The 20,904-nt window shown below is 41.3% G+C and overlaps 1 protein-coding gene across 1 annotated transcript in view; it reads left to right on the top strand.

The window, feature by feature from the left end:
- The window catches only part of epha4b (eph receptor A4b), an 88,524-nt gene that overhangs the window by 51,659 nt on the left and 15,961 nt on the right, over window positions 1-20,904 (top strand). The window contains exons 8-13 of the mRNA XM_039602545.1: window positions 328-440; window positions 1,631-1,793; window positions 3,961-4,069; window positions 16,761-16,828; window positions 17,554-17,679; window positions 17,822-18,007. Of these exons, the coding sequence (XP_039458479.1) occupies window positions 328-440; window positions 1,631-1,793; window positions 3,961-4,069; window positions 16,761-16,828; window positions 17,554-17,679; window positions 17,822-18,007 (765 nt within the window). The remainder of the gene's footprint in view (window positions 1-327; window positions 441-1,630; window positions 1,794-3,960; window positions 4,070-16,760; window positions 16,829-17,553; window positions 17,680-17,821; window positions 18,008-20,904) is intronic.

Genomic DNA, 20,904 nt, shown 5'->3' with positions numbered 1-20,904 from the left:
CTCAACTATGCACACACACACACACACACACACTCACATGCGCACATTTGCACAAGCAAACACACTTTCAAACCACACAAGCACGTGCTCCGATGTGTGAATAGATCGGAAGTCGTAGGGTTTGGGGTTTGCACTGATCACATGAGCAGATGACATACACGTGAGTGTCACACATCTTGTAAGCTGTTTCATTAACACAATAAAATGTCTGACATATTGCAGTATGGGTCTTCTCATGTCATGGTCCTGCACCAGCCTGTCTTGTAGAGCTCTACTTTCTCTTTTACTCACACTTTCTCCCTTTGTTTTTTCTAATTTTTTAAATAGTCAGCGTAGTGTTGAAGGAAAGGCGGAGCAAGGACAGTGTGACTTTGGCCTGGCAGGGCCCAGAGAGACCCAATGGAGTGATCGTGGAATATGAGGTTATCTACTATGAGAAGGTGAGAAAGACCTACACATACACTAAAATGCACAAGTGGGGTAAACTGTCTTACCTAAACAAGTATTTCTCCCAAAATGTCGTTATGCGCAGCTGAAAATATCTCGAGTACCCCGTAACACTACATATTTTCTAATCTTTTTGTTGTCTGTAGTGCAGCTTTAGGGTATGTCACTAATGACTTGTTCATCACAAACACCTACAATGCCTTTTTTCAGTTTCTCCCTTTCTATGTTTTCACTGCCTCACGTCTCCTTTACTGTTCATGCCAAGCTAATTAACCAAACATCTGTTGAACAAACCTCGTAAAACGTAGATGAGGTGATGAACTTGAGTCTCTGTATGTGTGGGGGTTTTGAGCTTGTTTTTATATTCAGGTGGGGACTTAAGCCTAAATACTTACCAACATATGGGGACTTGTGTCACAGTAAGGACAAGCATTCAAACAAGTCCCCATAGGTGCTTTTTTTAGGGTTAAAAGTTTATTTTAGAAAAAGGTTGAGAAATAGATTGAGATTAGGACAAAGCATTGAAATTTGATGTTCTAAGTCAGGGTAAGTGGCTTGGGATTGCATTAGATTAATGAGTGTCCCCGTGTGGACGATGGAACAAGATTGTGTGTCTGTGTGCGTGCACGCTATCTGATCGTGTGTGTGTGTGGGCTGGCAGGCATTACCAGTAAAACGGTGTTAATCCGTGTTGTAAAGTGTCTTCCATTAGGTAGAGTATCAGCCTCTCTGCAGGGAATCAGCTTACTGACAGACACACTTATTCTTTATTCATCCTCCTGCACACATGTATATAAGTGCACGCACACCCACAAGGTAGTTGAGGAACGAAGTGAAGCGGGACTAGTAACCGCATAATGCTTTGGAGTGTGCAGAGGAAAAGATTTGAGAGTTGACAGATGCTCATGTATAAATGCCACCAAATGGTCCAGCGATGAACAAATTAAAACTTAGTGAGGTGTATTTGGACCCTGGAGGCATTTAAATTCAACAATTTGAGGTTTTTATTATTTTCAGACTGTTTTTGTTAGTATATTGCTCTGTATAAACCTCTTTAGAGGTTTTGTATATTCAACCAGTTTTTTAAATCCAGACTCATTTAATTTCTTGGGCACTTGATATCATCTATTTTGATTTTCTCTCAGTTTTTCACTCGTTGTTTCACTTGTTTTTTCTGCTCCAGAACCAACGAGAACAGAACTATACAGTTCTGAAGACTCGCTCCAACATGATGACAGTGGAAGGGCTCAAACCTGGGACCACCTATGTGTTCAGGGTCCGGGCTCGGACTGATGGGGGCTATGGGAGCTACGGTGGAGAGATTGAGCTGGAAACAAGTCACGAAGGTATAGTAAAACAAGGAATAATAGATTTTTTTTACTTATAGGGAATCGGATATTTCAGTTTTCCTCCCAGCTGTTTTGTCCCACTTTGTCCAGTTGATTTGTTTCTTTTCCTCCTACTAAATTTCCATGTGGTCAGCTGAAAATTGGAATAGCAGCCAGTCCATGTTTAATACACGCCTGTTCTTCAAATGCAGTATGCATTCTTAATATTAGAAATCTAAAAGTGCTGGTAAAAAAAAAAAAATACGGGACAAAGATTACCTCTAGAGCAAAATGTACTTCCATATTATATCAAGTGTACTAAGATTTGAAGTCATCCCTGCTGTTTAAATCAATCGACTGTATGGTTATAAAATATCTCACTTTCATCCGAACAGCTTCTTCAGTTCTGCTGTCAGACAGAGACACCTTGGCAGTTTCATAGGTTGTCATCTATGTATCTGAACCAGTGGCTCGAAAGTTTTGTGGAATACTTATCAGGTAAAAGGGAGACAAGCCAGTTTCACAAGGAAGGATGTGCCGTTGGATTGGAAATCTTGATTCATACGGATCACTGGATATATATATCCAGTGATTTCCGATCCAACGGCACATCTCCAGTCATCATAAAAGGCAAAATTTAAATTGAAGGAATGACAAATACGTGGCATTTTGTAGCAGTTCGGATGAAAACTTGATTGGACAGCTTGATGCCTTATACTTAGATTTTAATAGACTAGGAATATATACCAAAGGAAAATCCACACCTGGTTAAGTTCAGTGAGGTTGTTCAGGGCTCATAAACAGCTTTGTGTTGCTTCTCTGTCATGATGTTTTCAAATTCCCCGTGTTCATCCATTCTTTTTATTGTTGTTGTTGGTGTTAATGTTGGGGTCATTCATTTTCATTATCACTTTATTGTGGGTGCTAGGATTTTCTACTTTAGAGGTTGCGTAATGTGTTCTTCAACATGATCAGTGATTCCAAGACAAAGTGGAGGAAGGTAGAGGGGGATACATGTGTAAATGGTTGGCACTGCACCATACACTGTCTGGAAGACATACGAATAGCATACATACGGATGACAGTTCAAGTCATTCAGTAATCAATTAAAGTAATTAAAAACTTGGTCCTGCAACAAATGCCTATTGATGTGAAAGACCATTTCTGTCCTATAAGTGGCTCCCAGTAAATGCAAGATATACATCTCAATATTTAAAGCATTTATATAAAACGTGAAAAATTAGAACAATTATGCAAGTTATGCAAATTATGCATTCTTTATGGGTGATAGTAGAGGGCAAAATACTCCAAAATACTCAGTACGTTATAGAATGTCAGCTGATGAACCCACAGAGAATTCTGATCTCACTACATCTATGCTTATAGGTATATAGAGCTGTTACTGTGCCTTCAAATAAAGGTTCACAGTCAAGTTCAGTGTTCTAAAATACAGGATCTGCCTGATGCAGCTGATCCAATATCTCAGTAATCTAATTAGATCAATTCTATTGATTGTTAAAGAAGGGGTGAGTACGTGTGCACCACAAAATATAACAGGAGATCAATGCTTATCTGTACTTACCTTGGAGCTTTAATTTGCCTCTTCAACACACACACAAGCACACACATATATACTGTGCATACACACTCAGACGCACATGTCTGCCCATGCTTAGCTAAACCAGATAAATGAGGTATTTGTTTTGAGTAATGGCTCGATTGGTGTGGCGTAAAAATCGATGCATCTTTGCAGAAAGTTCTCGGTGGTAGCCTTGTTATGTGCAATGTTAACATATCCATTTGGACAGCACAGAAGAATGGGAATAGCTTTCACGTCTACTCTCATACCCTCGCAGGGAATGTAGAGAGGGAGAGCGCTTTTCATCAAGGACCTTACTTACTATTCCATCCACCTCCCTTTCTCTCCTTTACTCGTTTGCGGCCCTCTCTTTTTTCAGTCTCCCTCAGCCTCTGTCTTTTACCTCTTTTTCTATTGCTATCATATTTCATTCTATCTCTATCCTCCCCCGCCACTTTCTCACTCTCACTTGCTATCTTTTTAACTCCCAGCCTTCCTTACTCTTTTCTTCTGTCAATTTCCCCCTGTAGAAAACATTGCTGACTTTTTTTCCCAATCTCATTTATGCTTGCTTAAATAACAGTCTTCACTTTTTCTCTTTTGTAGATGTTTTGGCCATAGGGGACCCTAATCAGTCTACCATTCTGGCTGTGTCGATCGCAGGGGGAATTGTTCTCCTCATCTTCCTGGTGACTTGCTTCGTTGTCAGCGGAAGGTAAGGCCAGCAGTAAGAAGGGGTTGGCAATTACCTCCCTGTTAATATTATGTCGTTTTGTCACCATTCTTAAATGTAATGGAAATAATCCCTGTAGCCAAAGCCTGGTAGATCTTAGTGTCTCGCTGGGCCACAGACCTTTACTGTTGTCCAACAACTATTAAAAAGCACAGTTATGAGCTACACTGTTGCTGTGGGTGACACGTTCATTTGATACACTGAATGTGGCGACTTTATTTGGAGTCAGTTTCACACAGTGCTGCTCAAAGCGCACTTAAACGCAGCTGAAAATGGGCCACGATTTCAAGTTCTTTTCACAATATTTACTCCTTTGGAATAACAATAGTTGTAAGAAATGCACTGTTATTCTAAAAAAAAAAAAAAATTATATAATATTTCTGACTAAACAGTTCCCCTGTTCAGTATGAACCAGTGGGCTTGCCTGAGGAAAGATATAAAAAGAACATAAAATATCAGAAATTTTACCCTTTAAATTGATAGGATACAGTTTTTTGGCCAGTCTAACACAGCGAATGAGCTAAACTCCAGACAGCTATATTCTCAGTAGTTGTACTTTATTGGGTCACCAACAAAGAAGATTTAGGCTGAAATTGACTGAACTTAAATTCAGTGAGCCCTATGAACATGCGCATTCATGCACACACAAGCTAAGCTCTCTTCATATCTCTCTGTCTGTCTCTGAGGGATTACGCATGGGTGTGCCAAAGCAGGGCCTCCAACTTTGACATTTACACAGGCGCCAAAGTCCAACTAAAGGCCGTGTTATTCTGTATGTGAAGAGCATGGACTTTCAATGATCACTCTCTTTGAAGGTTAGACTGCTGGTAATGCTCTGGCTCACAGAAAGCCATAGAAGAGAAGGACGTGAGAGAAGAAGAAGAAAGGAAAATAAAAGAATGCAGATTGGTTGAGAGGCTAGAAGATGAAAGGATGTAAGTTAGAAGAAGGCTCTTTAGAGAGGACGAAATGGATGAGGGGAGAAAAGCAGGGATGACAGGCATTCGTGACTCACTGTACCTGTAATTAAATGTTTATCCTGTATGAGTTCAAATTACAGGAGATTAGCCACATTTTAAGAACTCCGCTACTATGCACCCATGCAAACATGCACATACTCTCGCTAAAAAGATTAGTATTGATTCAGGTGATTGCTTATCAAGCTGAGTGCTCTATTCACTATTGAGTAAGAGGAAGGTAATCAGCAAAGAAACACAGACGCACACTGCACTCAAGGCACGTGAACGGGATCGCATCAACATTTTTTTAATCAGAAGCCTGTAATGGGATTGTCCGTCTGCAAAGAAAAACAACCTGTGCAACATTTTGTGCTTTGAACGCGACGCGATGACACAAACACACACTCCCGCTTGTCTAATCGGGTTTCACAGGCTGGCGAGGTGTTAACTAGGTTTTACAGAGGGGTCGATGCACTGCCATCAATTTAAGGTCTCCCTCTCTTCCTCTGTTATTCTCTCTCTCTGTATCTGTCTTTCTTCCATTTACTCACAGAGGTGTGGATGCCGGGGAGAAGGCAGTGTTGATTACTGCTTTCTATTAAACAACATCTGTACACCTGTCAAGAGTGTGTGTGCGTGTGTGTTTGTGTGCATGCGTGCATAGGTGGAGTGCATTTGTAACTGGGGAAGGAAGCGAGGATCAAAGCTGCATCACTAGAGAGACAAGAGCGGGAGAGAGAGAGCTCAGGGGGGAGAGAGATGGACAGAAGCGAGGTAAAGGAGAGACACAAGTGGAGAATAAACATATTAGATAGGCAGCGAAAATGACAGGCTGCAGCAAAGGGGGGGGAGTACATTTGAAGTATGTTTGAGCCACAAGAGAGCTACATTTTCAGATGGTGTGAGAGATAGAGAGAAAGAGGAGGTGGGCTTTAAAGAGGAGGAGAGAAAAGTAGATGGAAGAAGAAGGGGAGCCAGGGGAAGAAGGCAAGAGGTGCAAGGGGTAAAAGATGAAAAGGCAGATTACCAGCGAGTTTGAAAGAGTAGAGAGAGACGTGGAGTAAGACTAGGAGAGCTGATGGGTGGGCGATTGCACTTCTGTGTGCAATAAGAGTGTCGTCCTTGAGGTTTCTGAGGAATTGGGCGAACATTTTTATTTTTTCAAATGTCTCCTTGTGTTGTCCATTCTTCTCTCTTTTCACCCGTTCCATCGTATCTGTCAATCAGTCAGATTCTCTCTTCTCTAATTTCACTCTCTCTGCTTCTGCTTTTCTCATTATTTTGAACGTCTTTTGGCTCCTCAGTTTTCATTTCCTGTTCTGTTCTTGATTGATTTTCCACGAGACGTGTGTGGTGCGTTTTTCTCCATAGCTCCCCAACCTTTACTCGCTGTGTAAATAATTTCCCCCAGTAATCACTAAATTGAATGGAAGTGCAGTCAGATCGCAAGTGGGCGGCGCTAAGAACAAATGCAAGCAACCGCAGAAATGCATTTTGATCCAACTTCTTAACATGGTATGAATGCTAATGTGTCCATATGTGGTGGCTGTTTTTCATCTTATCCTGCACCCTGACAAATGGCAGTCTCAGATGCTGAAATAAATCACACCTTTCTTCTCAAAACATTATGTTGTCTTTTATAGCTCTTGCTAAACAAGCCTGGAACTTGGCTGGCACTAGACAGCAAATGAAGTGATGCACAGGGGCTCTTTGACATATACAGTAAGGAAGTCCTTGGAGGATCATGATGACACAGGTGCAAACGGCACTATTTCCTAACTGTCAACTTCTAAACTTATTGCTAGCAATACATTTTAAAACCATGTGTAAAAAAAGGGCCTTACTAAACCCAGAATGCTGACAATATTTTGAACCATGTGATCGGCGCTTCCTATCGCTCAACTATAATATAACTTTCACAGCCACAGAAGCACATACAGGCTTCCTGTAGCCTTTGCTGGCTGCGTGCTGAACAGCTCAGCCTCATAAACGGTTTGATTTGCGGCTATTCTATTCTGTCCTGCTCTCGTTTATTAAAGTGCCGTTATGTTATTGTTACCGCAGGAGGGAAAACATGGAAAAACATCGAAAGCTCCTCAGACACAGCACTGCGCTGACAAATCACACCCGCTATTGCTGTGTGCGTGCCATTATTGCGAGGCGAGTACACGCGTTACAGTGTGTGTTTGTGTGCGAAAGTGTGCAAAATGCGAAGGTGCTTTTGTCCTCCTGAGGGTGCTTTGGCAGGCTGGCAGGTGGGAACGATGGGGAGCTAGAAAGCGACTGGCATAGCCATGGATTCAGCAGATGGCCTTTCACTCAGAAAACGCTCTCTCCGCTGCTCCTGACTTTCTCTCGTTCCTTGTTAAACATGCTACACTTTCTGCCTCTCAGCATCGGTGTGCGTGTGTGTGTGTTTGTGCTTCTACTTTGTTTGCAGTCTAATGATCCTTCGGCCTCACAACCGTCTCCTTTTCCGAACAGCCGCAGGTTTTGGTTATATGCCAGGTTCCTGCGTGCCTTTTTTTTTTTCATTCTTTCTGTTTTCATGTTTTTAAAGTGGGAGTTTTGGCGAGAAGTTTGCGTGAAGTTGTTCCATCTATGTCATGCCTGTTTTTTTTAAGTTGGTTCGTCTGTAGTCTGTCCCTGCGTGGAGCACATCTGTTGTCAGAGCTGTAGACATCCGGCAGGGAGTCAAGGGTCACAATCTGTTAAAGAAAACGTCAAAAGAAATATGAAAAAAAGGAACCAACTCGAATCTTACTTCAAAATAAGACGTACTGTTATTTACCAAAGCTGTGTTTTTTGTTATTTTTCCACTGAATTGGGATCTAACAGAAATCTGCTGATCGCCATCTTGCAGTGTTTTGAATCTTATCATCTTCATTGTTATAAATTAATCATATTCCTTTTTTTAAAGCGGAGTACAGAATAACAAAAGGTGAAAGGCGGCGAGAAGGAAACACAAAGGAAAGTAAGCTGTCGTAGTAGGAGAAAGACTTTTCAGTCTCACTAATAGAGAGTGGTAACAGCTCTACCTCGCAAACACAATAGCATATCCTGTTGATGTGCAATCGTGTCTGTGCGTGTAAGCTCTTTTACCACCACAGCATCTGTTGTGGAGCCCAGGGTTATTCTTAAAAACTTAATGACACAAAAGAGGAGAGGAAGGATGAAAAAAACGTGAGGCATGTGCTAATGAAAACACGCTGCTGAGAGGGGAGAGAGCAGAGTGAAGACGCATTGAGAGAAGGAGGCTGAAGATCTACAACGCTAATTGAGTGTAAAACAGCTCAAAAATATATAAGCGTGTTGGGGGGTGGGGGCTGTTTTTGTATTTCAAAGATGCTGTGAGAAACTGAAATGAAAACCTCCAGTAATTTAAATAAAGAAAAAAAGTCTTAAGATATTCAGTTTGATGTGGAAAAAATGAAAAAAATTACAGCCCCCCCACCCCAGGAAATAAGGCATAAGCAACACACCTGCTATTTCCAAACGGTGAATTTGGTTGAGGTTAAAATCAGCCAATGCAGCTTCCCCTGTGGGTGCTGTTGGTCTGTTTGCTCAATAATAACATTAATAATGGTTTGTTAGCCAGAAGGTTCTGTGTAAAAATCTAAAACAGGCCAGGTTTGGCGACAGGCGTGTATACATATGCAAGGGTGTCATTTGTATGTATTGCTCGGATGGCGGCGCTTTCGGCGAATGCAGCTAAGCTGTAGGGTGTAGCCAAATACAGCTTTGTCTGCAGAATGCCTAGAAAGTAGCGTGCAAACAGTGCAATAACAGCAGCTAGTTGCCGCAGGTGCAAGAATGTATCAGGCAGGATCTATGCAAATGAGCAGATGTTGCAGTGGGACTGATCAAATGCCCTATAAACATCTGAAAAACCCCAAAACTGTTTTCATCCAGGGTTTTATGGTGCATTTAAAAGCATTTATCCACTACACACACACACACATATAAGCGCACATATTACGAACATGACCTAATCAAGTTGCGTCGGTGTAGTAACATCATTAGGGAAATTAGTTTCACACGGATCTCTCTGCAAATACAAAATGCACTTCACTTAATGATACAGATGACATGCTTCTCCCTCTCTTTTTGCATCCTGTACAATTTGACCTTTCACCGTGCCTGTTAAAGATTCTGCTACATTACACCCATTACCAAAGCGCGGCTTCAGACCTCACTGCTAGGATTCCCTCACGTCCTACCTTTTCTTTCCCTTCCCTTCTTTTTCCTTTCCTTCTTCGACTCCACTCTCTTTAATGAGAGACACACCGGAATGAAATGTTTCCAAACAGGGTGTTAATGAAACATAGACAGATTTATTAGTCATAACTCTTCAGCTAATCATTTCCCCTTCCTAATAATTAGCCCGAGCTGAGTAAATCTTTTTACACTGTGGTCAGAGAGTGCTGAGCTGGTGCCAGATGCAGCCAAGATGGAGAGTGAAAGAGCCAGAAGAAGAAATCCTACTCGCTCGTTCTGTTCATCGACGCTCACTAACTTTTTTAAATCAGCCTGTCTTTGTTTGTTTGTTTTGGTTTTTGATTCCATGCTGCTTTGACTCAATTAATTATCCACAATCACCTCAGTGTTTGTCGGCGCTCAAGCAGTGCGCGTCTTTCAGGTTTGCGAACGGGGCTCGGTTTTGCTGCGAAAATAATGAGAGTGAATTTAATCCATTGATTTCATTCCCAGTAATTATTTTTTATTTAATAGCTTGATATTAAATGGAATCACCATTATCATGAGTAATGACGAGAGCAGATGCCCACAGCAGGGTGTTTTTTATTTATGTGTGTGGATAGATGTGTCATTTCATTGTGTCATGCTGGAGGGGTGACTAATGATTTACTGATTTCATTTTTCTAGTCATTCTGATTAGCGGTGGGAAAATAATGTGGAGAGACAGGAAATGAAAGAGGAGAGGAGAGGAGATGAGAGGTGACGAGAGGGAAGAGAGGAGGTGACAGGCGAGGAGATGAGGAGGAGAAGAGAGGAAAGGAAATGAATGCAGTTTTTACATGAATGATCCTCTTTGGACTCTTCCGTACCTTCGAGTGTATCCATTTTTAAGTTGACAGCCGACTTCTAACTTCTTATAAAAGATGGCTGGTCATTTTCTCCCCGAAAATTCAAGTTCAAGTTAAAACTAGTCCAAGGTTACAACATTGGCTACTTCTCTTCGCCTCACATTGCTACTTTGTTTATGTCTTTGGACCTTCTCTTTATACTTTTTCAAAGAGTGGGCTCTGTCCTGCTCAGTTTCAAGGTTATTCTACCACCTATATTTGCATCGCTCTCATCCCTTCGAACTTTCTCTGCCTTTTGTGAAAAATCTATCTCCTCGTACTGTCCGGCCAAAGTTTCCTTTTGTTTGATCAGCCTGTTTGCTTCCCTGTCTGGTTCTTTCTCAAGTGGCACTGTTCTCCACTTTTTCTTTTCACCATCTCAGCCTTGAATCTGTAACTTTGTCTCCAAACTGCTCAACCTGAACTGTGCCTATGATATACTCCTTTCTAATCCTGTCCCTCCTGGTCACTTCAGATGAAAATCTTAGCATCATCAGCTCTGCCACCTCCAACTCCGCCTCCTGTCTTTTTGTTAGTGCCACCGTTTCCAAACCATACATCATAGCTCACTACCAGCTAGTAAACCTTCCCTTTCACTCTTCCCGATATTCTCTCACAAATCACCCCTGACATTCATCTCCACCCACTCCACCCTGCCTGTATTTTCACTCTTTCGCTATAACTCGTCTCTCTCCTATTTCTGCTGCTCCATACGCTTCCACCTCCAAGTTTTTTTTTCTCACTCAATGTTTAGATAATTTCTTTGACAAAATAGCTTATTGCGAGCTGCAGGCTATTACATCCTCTGTAACAACATATTACAGAACAGAGGACACAATCAATATCTGACAGTGGTCATTGTCCTAATTCCACACTGCACTGATGAGCTTTAGCAGCCCAGTCCAGCCCCAGTCTAATAAAATGACAGCAGAATCACTGACTACTTAATTCAATTATCAGAGGAAGCACAAATCAGCACAGCTCTTTGCTGTCGATGGTGTTGTCTCCCTCTCGCTTTCTCTCAATAGCTTGGAGTCAGACTGAGGGGAAAATGGGAAGCAGCAATGGAACCCGAGGCTAATAGACCAAAAAATGAAGACTTGGCATAACACTGACAATATCAGAGAAAGACGGGGGCTTGCTTTTTCACACTTCCTGCACTCATACACATGTGGCATCTATATTTGGGCTACTGTGAAATACTGATGAAGATTAAAAATAAATAAATAAGGTTTTTGATTTACTTTATTTATGAACAAAACAGGACAACAACTGAAAAAAGACATATACAGGACGAGGACAAAATGACTTACAAACACACAGGAACACAATGATTGGAACAGGGCGCTGCAGGGGTTAGTGTAGTGTGTGTAATGTGTTAGGAACCTCTGTGTAATGACTTTTAACCATATTTTCTCAGTGATCAAATGAAGGCTAAAACAAAATAAATGCTGAGATTTTTTTTTTATTTAATTGTAATTAAATAGTTAACTATATACAAAAATAAAACTGGTTAAAGTATAAATTAGAATGAGAAAAATTAAAATGTGCATATGTCCCGCATGCAAAGCAAAATCCATGTAGGAGGCCAGATGATTTTACAGGTTTTACGATCCTGACCTCCTGAGGAGAGATGTATCACTTAAACTTTAATAGTAAAGACGGATACATACATCGGAAGGTCTGATATTTTAGCCCACATTAATGTTAATGGCACAGTCTGATATCGAGCATTCACCTCGTGTCCACATGAGTTAACCTCTGTTACCTTCCCAGAGTCAAGTGGGCTGACTACCCCAAAGTGTCTGTTTGAGTACATTTCAGTGTGGATATATCTTCTGCTTGTCTTGTAATGAACTGAAAACCTGGCCAGGTTTTTTGGAGTGTCCTCTCCATCATACACTGCAGTAATCTGCAATGATAACAATATGAAATGATCTGGCTTTCTTTAATTTAGAGCAGGAATGCGTGGATGAATAAAAACTGAGTGAATATAAGATGAAGTAAACACAGCTGTTATTTGTCCAATCGACTCCTTAATTTCTCCAGTTCTTCTCATCTTCTTTTTTCCTGTTACCTTGTGGTTTAGCCAAGACACATAGATGCTGTTCTTTCTTTCTCAGGACATGTCCTGCAGCCAAACTGGTGCCTGACACTCTTCTTTTTGTCATCTGCTCTCAATCTGTCTATCAAGTCTTTTATTCTTTCTCTCTTTCTTCTCTTTCCTTAAGGGCTGAACAGCAGTTTGTGCTGATCCCGCTCTTCTTGTCTCCTTGTATCCCCAGTTCATACAGCCTACACTGGATTGTTTCCATTCTTCATTGTTTTGCTCATAAAGATTTTACTTCTCCTTGCTGCTTTATCTGTTTAACTTTTACCCCTTTCGTTTGCCGTCTCTTCTTTCTCTTCTACTTTACCTTCAGCTCAGATTGCTGCAGCACAAACGCTGCCCCTGCTCTCCCGCTCTCTGTCCACATCACTTATGTTAACCTTGGAGTTTCTATTCCTACGGCTGCCTTCCTGTCTCGCCTCACTCTTCCCCTCCATCTGATTGCTTGTTAGTTGGTATGCAGGCTTGGACCCCTATTGTGTATTCTTGCCTGTCAGCACTCTCGTTCTCAATCTCCCTTTCCTTCTCCCTATATCTTTCTTTATCCCCCCTTCCAGCTCCTAGTGGTGAATCTTGCTCTCTGACAAAGAAAGCAGCACAACTACATAAAGAGCACAAGTCAGGGCCTGTTCAGAGAGGATGAATGGATTGCAACAAAAAGAAGAAAGAGAGGACATGTTGGCAATCGGACACTTAAAGGCAGAATTAGGGAAGAATTTAACACCTCAGAGAGATAAAGTGCAGCGGGGGAAAGGAAGAGGGAAGAAAACGGGGAGGGGCCACGACGAAAATAATATATGGATGGAGTTCTGCGAGGGTAGAAGCTTGCTCGCCGAATGACAAATGGGTCTCGAGTGACAGAGTATTATATTAAAAAGCAAATTGATATGCAAATGTGGAGTGTGTGGCTTTGGAGGACAGGGATAGCCTGTTGTCCTCACTGAAGTGGAACAGAGAGGCAGAGAGAAAGGTGAAAGCCCGGCTTTGATACTGATACAGAAGTCCATTAATGTGTTTTTTGCGTGATTGGTGGGTGTACTTTAAATCAGATGCAGCAAAGTATAGCGCAGGAGCGTTCACGTCACAGTGCAGTACAGCATGATCGAGGATCCGCCAGTGGAAATCCAGGAGGACTTCCTCATTATAAAGTCTGTTCCTGCACCAGATTGTTCATAACGTACGGTAAATCCATGCGGCAAGAAACTAGTAATTGAACAAGGGTACCTCACGGGCAACACAGTGTTTTAAGCAGTTGCACTCAGTCAATTTTTGGTAATATAATTATAAAACATAACACAACTATATCATCTCCTTGACTCCTGTATCACTTGTAAAGAGAAAGAAATGTATCTTAACCTACAGCACACAGTATCTGAGACTGATATTCTAAGATTTGGTTAATTAAGCCACAGTGAGTGATAAGAAAAGAAGATGGATTCCAAAATGGAAATGAATAATTTAAGCCAGAAAGGTGGGTGGATGCTGTGTGTGGATAAATCATTGAAACTGTGTACCACCGTGTTGATGCCTGGAAGGAGAAACAAAATTAACTTAAGTTGTGAAGCCACTAAAGAACCCCAAGCTGTGCTATTCTGTGATGTCCTTCACTGCTCTGCTTATTAGCTCTTGAACTGGGACGCCAAACCCAACACGCTGAGAGCAAACAGACGGGGGGAAGGTTCACTCTGTTAAAACAGATACTGTTTGGTTACGATTTTGTGTAAATCTTCTCGACTTTAACCACACCACATCAGATGCTAGGATTGAATACTAGCTGTGATCAATGGATGGAACAGATCAGGCTGTTATCTACAGTATGGGGAAAAAATGACCTTCGACTGGAGGAACAGATGAATTGTTTGAACTGTTTAAACTGTTTAAACGTGGCAAAGTATCGACAGTGCAATGCTTGTTTTCAGCTGTGCAATTTTTCTATTACTATTCTTAAATTTTGGTATAAAAGTGCAACGTGAAAAATCACTAAAATTAGCAAGTAAAAAAATGGAAAGGTCTTATTCCAGCGCAATCACAGGTCAGCTTCATTTAATTGAAGATATTAAATATCTGTTTTAGACACACACACATAGATACAGCTGTCAGGGGAAAACAAAAGCCACAGCCATGTCAGGTTTTGCACCGTGTTTAAAACTGCAGCGCTAATGATTCATGACACTTCTAACTGGAGAGGAGAAATGAGTTGCTCTGTAATTACTATGGAAATGTGTTCATTTCCCATCAGACACACACACTCACAGATATGCCGCATGCACACATGGTTACAAACTAAAAGAGTGATCCGGAGGTGTTTCAAACGTTGGTTTTGGTGTTTTGCTGATCATATACACACGTATGTGTTTGTGTGTGTGTGTGTGTACGCATCCCCACGAGATTATCACAGCTAGAGTCGAGGTGTGACCCATGTACCCATTCCCCATATGTTTTAAACGCATGCCCCAAAGCTCTTTGTGTGTGGGAGTGTGAGTCAAGGGGGTAATGACAGTCCCTTGGTGCTCAGCTAGCTTGAGCTCAGCTGATAACCAGGTGGGCCCCACCTCCCATTTCATAAGAACATCATGCCCCCCTCCTCTTTATCCTCAAATACCAGTAACCAGTCTCTGCCGTTAAGTGTGTATGTGTTTGTGTGTATTCCCAAGACAGCTTATTGATGTCTGGGTTATACCATGCATTCAGCTGTGTAAAATCAACACAAGGATTAAACACCAAATGACTGAGATTTTCTGAGCCTAGTGGAACCCCACCTTTCTGCATTTCTGTTGCCATGTGCTTCATTCTTAGTCAGAGCACATCACTATTTCTTCTTCCCTCAGTAGTCCTCTCTTTTATTATTTTTGTCTTTATCTCATTTCTCCTCTCCTTTGCTTTATCAAATCTCGGCTCGCTGTTTCTTTCGGTCTCCGTTTCTCTTTCGTCCTCCTCTCCACTGCTTTCTTAAATCGCGTGCTGTCTATGCTTCAGATTTCTTACTCCTGGCCCTGAGCCCAAATCAATTTGTCTTCATGATGGACAGACATACTGGCTAAGTCCTCCTTTACCTGTACAAGACTCAAGGAGAATGTGATAAAAGGGAGGAAAGGAGGGGAGACCTATGACCTTTAGCAGTCCTCTTAGATTATAGTAATAAACTAAAGAATACAAAGCAAAGAAAAAGCAAATAAATAAACATCCACAAATTCACTTATTGTAAATTACCTTGAAATGAAAGAGGAGGAGAGAAAAATAGAAACCATGTGGTATTTGTGTTGTGGTTAGTGAACCATTATATGATACTGCTTTTACATTTTATGTTTTTGTCCTGAAGTTTTGATCTAAATTTAAAGGTGCCATAAATCTCAGAGACAGTGTTATGGTTGATTATAGCTCTTAAACACTGTTTGAGGCAAACGACCAACAAAGTGGAGAGAAAATACACTGTTCTGTCAGGAACACACAAACACACACAGAAACACAAATCCTCCCCCGCGAGGTCTGTAAGACTGAAAAAGTTAACACTTCCTCACAGCTGCACTGCAAGATTGAGCTGATCAATTTGTCAATATTTTGTCTTGATCATTGGGCTGACCCTTGCCGCAGGGTGCCCAGAGGGGGCTGGGGAAAGGGCATAAATGTGGGTGGGTGTGGCCACGGATAATGTTAAAAGCGGTGCTTGATGGCCAGAAGGGTCCATAGGAAGGTACAGAGGAGTGCTTTAGTGCATTGATCTCTGCCATATACATATACAAACACATTCATTCTCTAACCTCGAGCATAAGAGCTTAGAGAGGAGGACTGCAATGAACGCTGGAAGCAGAGAGGGTTGTTTTTATTTTTTCCTCCAGCCTTCTTTTATTCAGAGGAAAGAGGTGTGTGCAGACAAAAGGAAAACTGTCAACGATGCACAGTTTGAGATTTCCCTGAAAATAACGTTGATTTAAAATAGCAAACAGATATGTGCAAATTACATACATACTCCATAGTCCACTTTAGTGGGTACACCTTACTAGTATTGAACTGGACCCGCTTTTGCCTTCAAAACTGCCTGAAAAACTAGGTGGGCTCTGACATCTGTGGCACCTCCACGTATTTTTTCCACGTGTTGTGCATTCAGAGATGCTTTTCTGCATGGCTTGGTTGTAGTGAGTGAATATTTGATTTACTGTTGCTTTCCAGTTAACTCAAAGCAGACCATTCTCCTCTAACCAGTGGCATTATAAAGACATTTTCACCAAGAGTAGTCAGTCCATTCTTGCTCAATTCCTAGTTACCTTTCTTCCCTATTTTGACGCTACCTTTAAAGTTCCCCAGGTCATGATGATGTTCCAAAATGCACTGAGTTGCTGTCATGTGATTATCTCATTGCATATTTGCATTAACAAGCTGAACAGGTGTACCTAACAAAGTGGCCAGTGAATGTGCATGGTGTAGAAGATGGTGGCATTACTGCGGTGAAAAAAAATAGTCACTACTGTGTGCTTAGAGTTATTTATTGTACAGCATTAGAACTCAAATGATCTCTTTTTCAGGCACTGTGGATATATCAAAGCCAAGCAAGACCCCGATGAAGAAAAGATGCAGTTCCAACATGGGCGAGGTAAAGACACGAGCATGTGCAGATCCAGATAAAATTATATTAGATAAATATCATCTGCATGTCATTTGTCTTAAAACCAGACTTCCCACCCACATGTTATGAATCATATCACTGCGTGTATTTATGGCTGTAAACAACAAACAGATGGTGGAATATTTTTCAGTAAATGAACAAAGGCAAGCACTAATGTGACAACGTCCTCAGAATTAACCCCTTCTTTTTTCACATGCATGTAAAGCAGTCGTGCTTTGTTTGCAAATCTTGAAACGTACAATAAGAACTTTAACAGTTGGAACCAGAACATAAATCTGTAATTTTTTCACATCCTAAGCGAATAAACCACATTGTTTCACAGTTTCTTGCATAAATGTTTGCTGGCAGAGCGAAGCTCCTTATGGGTTCCTGTTAAAGTTCTGAGTCATTTTCACACCACTGCTAACAAAGTAGATATGTGTTTATTATTATGTAATCATTTGTAATGTCACTCAAACAAAGCGCTCACACTCAAGCTCCCGTCTCAACACGAATTTACACTGTACAAATATCTGCTTAGACACTAAGTCAGTGTTGAGGAAAGTGTTCCCAAACTACCATAAAAATTCCATGAACTTTCTTCATATTCCATACCATATCTCCAACATGGCCTGATTTTCTTACAGTACATGTTTTTAAGCTGTAAGCAAATTAAATTCTGTGCCCATTTCCTCACTTTTCCACTTGTGCAGTCAAGCTTCCAGGCAGCAGGACTTACATCCATCCTCACACCTACGAAGACCCCAACCAGGCTGTCAGAGACTTTGCCAAAGAGATAGATGCTTCCAATATTCGCATAGAGAGAGTCATTGGAGCTGGTGAGTTGGCAAAAAAAAAAAACAGCAGTAGACTACTTTAATAAAAGAAAAAAGGATGAAATGATTTCTTAATTTTAAGGATTAAAAGGAGTCAATAAAAGACCGTATTAAACTCAGTGTATGTGTCTGTGCACACGTGTAGGAGAGTTTGGCGAGGTGTGCAGTGGCCGGCTGCGTATGCAGGGGAAAAGAGAGATCTACGTTGCCATCAAGAGTTTGAAAGCAGGATACTCTGACAAACAGAGGCGGGACTTCCTGTCTGAGGCCTCCATTATGGGACAGTTTGACCACGCGAACATCATCAGGCTGGAGGGCGTCGTCACGAGATGTAAGTGAAGGCAACATTGTGACGAAGCCTTTACAATATTCTGTTTGTGGCTGGTTTGATTGTGTTTTTAAGGAACCCTTCACTCCCCTCTCCCTTCTCTTGTGTCGATCTCTGTGTGTCACACACCTGTTTGAGACTCAGCAGAGCTGTCAGTGATGTAAATCGAAGCTGACCCTGGATCAGATAAAAGCTCCATTACCATGGTAACACAGAGGTGACGCATGGCAGTGTGCATGTGATGTAACCATCCTCCTCTTAAATGACCATTTGTTTACTTCACATGATTGTTTTTAGGCAAATTAGAATGAGTGCGTGTGTTGGTGTTAGATAAGGCAGTGCTGGTACAACAAGATAGTTGATTGGTTATCACTGAGCCACGCTCTCTCGATCATTCACTCCATCTTTCTCGAAATCTATTCGGCTCTTGTCTCAGACCCCTATCTCGCGCTGCTGCTTTCTCTCTCACTCAGTGTCCATCCTTCTCTTTCAGTGGCTCCCCCGGTCCGCTCTATTCCATTCTCGCTGTCTGTCTCATTCACTTAATCCCACTCTCATCTCCTCACCCTCTAGCACTCTTTTCTCTCACTCTCTTTGTCATTCTCACTCCATGTCTGACAACGTAAATGCTACGTTTACCCAGATAAATGTGAAAATACTACACAGACACCTCCAGCTGACTATCTCTATCGACGTAATGCCTTTGAGCCCAAAGATTGAAAGAACTGCAAGGATTCATCAAAACAATTCGAAGGAAATCCTGATTCTTGCTATGTCTGGATAAATCTGCCCTTATGACAGGTTCACAACCAGAATCCATAAAGAAAAATGTCAAATATACATGTGACTATGAGCAGACAGCCAACAGATAATTATTGATTTTATTGATTATATGTCACAATTTTTAATTTTAGAAAATGTTTTCTTTTTTTGTACTATGGTTTCAATCACTCAGGCTTAGAGACCTGGTGGGTATATCCCTGGAAACCACAGGCTTGGGAAAAATGCATATTCCCTAACCAGTTGGTAAGTAGTTGCTGGAGGTTTCTAGCTTTCACTATGAAATCTGTTGCTCAGCCCAGTCATGCAGGCATAGCGATCAATCAGCGACCCCCTGGCAACCACAGGTTGCTAGGGAAAAATACATATTCTCTAACTGTTGGAAGTGGTTGCAGTAGGTTGCTGACAGTCACTATGGGTAACTGGTTGCACTGGTTGGTATATGGAGCTGCATTAAAGTCTCTGCACTGGGCTGACAGATCAATCACTAGGGCTTTAGCCATCGATTTTCCAGAAACTAATTGCCAACCATTTGGGAAATATACATTTTTCCTTGTCTCTAGCTCTTTGAGACTGTAGCCTTAGTAATCTTCAATATTTTGTTTACATCAGTGGCCCCATCATAATTTCAACTTTTGGATTTTGTCACCGTCTGGCTGGCAGACCGTGGGGATGTGGGGAAAGGAGGACCCAGTCGCGGTACTCTGCGATGCAAACAGTGCTCTTTATTTACAGTGAAAACTGTACACACAATAATACATCCCCGTGTGCTCCCGTGACTCCTGTGTAGTGTCTCCTCAGAAAGTCCGTGCTCCGTGTTCTCCACTCTCGTGCGTCCACACACACCCCGTGCCTGCTGCCCTCCGATGTTCCACGCTCCTCCTGAGGGGAAATAACAGAGGCAGCCGTCAAGACACTGTATTCCAGTAGGCATACACTCGCAGACCTTAACTGAGCTAAGACTGACGTGAAGTCTCACGCAATGATCCCGCGTCAGTGGGAGCTCCAAGACTCTCATAAGTAGCTCCCCCGACGAGGCCTGATCAGCAGCAGGTGTGTGGCTTCGGGTGTGGCCAGTCCGCCAGCAGGGCCACAACCATCAGGCCTGCAGGTGCTTGACAATTATCTTACAGCCAAACACATATATACACACACACCTGCCTATATAGAAATGTGGACACAGCAGCACAGTATCAACTATACATATAACAATATAATTCATAACTGCTCAGGGACCCTGGGTCACTCCGACCCAGGACCCTGACAGATTTCTGCAAAACTGTTATACAATAAGTATCATTCACACTTGTTAGTGGCTGGAGGCATTAAAGTTAAGAAGATTTTTCATTTCTCAACAATTGCACATTTATAGCTGATTCATCTTCATCTAATATTTGGATGTTAACAAACAATGAACTAATTCTTAATCATCGTAATCAAATTAGTTAATAATTAGCTTGTAAATCATCTATAATAAATCAGATATTATTGTAAATCTGCAACTAATGTTTAAAGCACCTTGGATTAATAAATACAGTGTAATGCATCTATAAACAGTATTTGGATAGCTAAAGTTAAAAATAATTGTCCAGCTTATTCCCTGCTTGTTTCTTTCACTTACAAAATAGACCCATTCACAAACATGACCCTGTGGGATGAGAAATGACACTTAGGTTACCAGTGTGTTAAAATGTGATTTTAAGAGCCCAAGCATCATTATATAAATGAATGAAGATCAATGATGACTGACACCCATCTCACTATTGTCATGACATTGTCCATCTCTCTCGGGTGCTGCTTGCTTGTGGCCTATTGACCCCCCCATGGGAATAAAACAAGTCCACAATAACTTTTTACAACAAAATGATAATAATGACAATTCACAAAAACACTAAAGTATGTGTGCTGATGTCATCAGAATTTGATTGCTACTTAACATATAGTACAACATAAAGTTTTTAAAATAAATGATTTTTAATTACATGACAAAGTAACATGAATTACTCATGTTTAATTAACATTATCGATTATTAAATATTTATTTATTAAAATTTAATTAACTGTTAATTTACAAATTAAGAGTTGTCATTACAGAAATATTTCTCTTGGCTGTGCCACAC

This window comes from Oreochromis aureus, linkage group 18, assembly GCF_013358895.1.
Source record: "Oreochromis aureus strain Israel breed Guangdong linkage group 18, ZZ_aureus, whole genome shotgun sequence".
NCBI lineage: Eukaryota > Metazoa > Chordata > Actinopteri > Cichliformes > Cichlidae > Oreochromis > Oreochromis aureus.
This window is presented reverse-complemented; position numbering and strand designations above follow the sequence as displayed.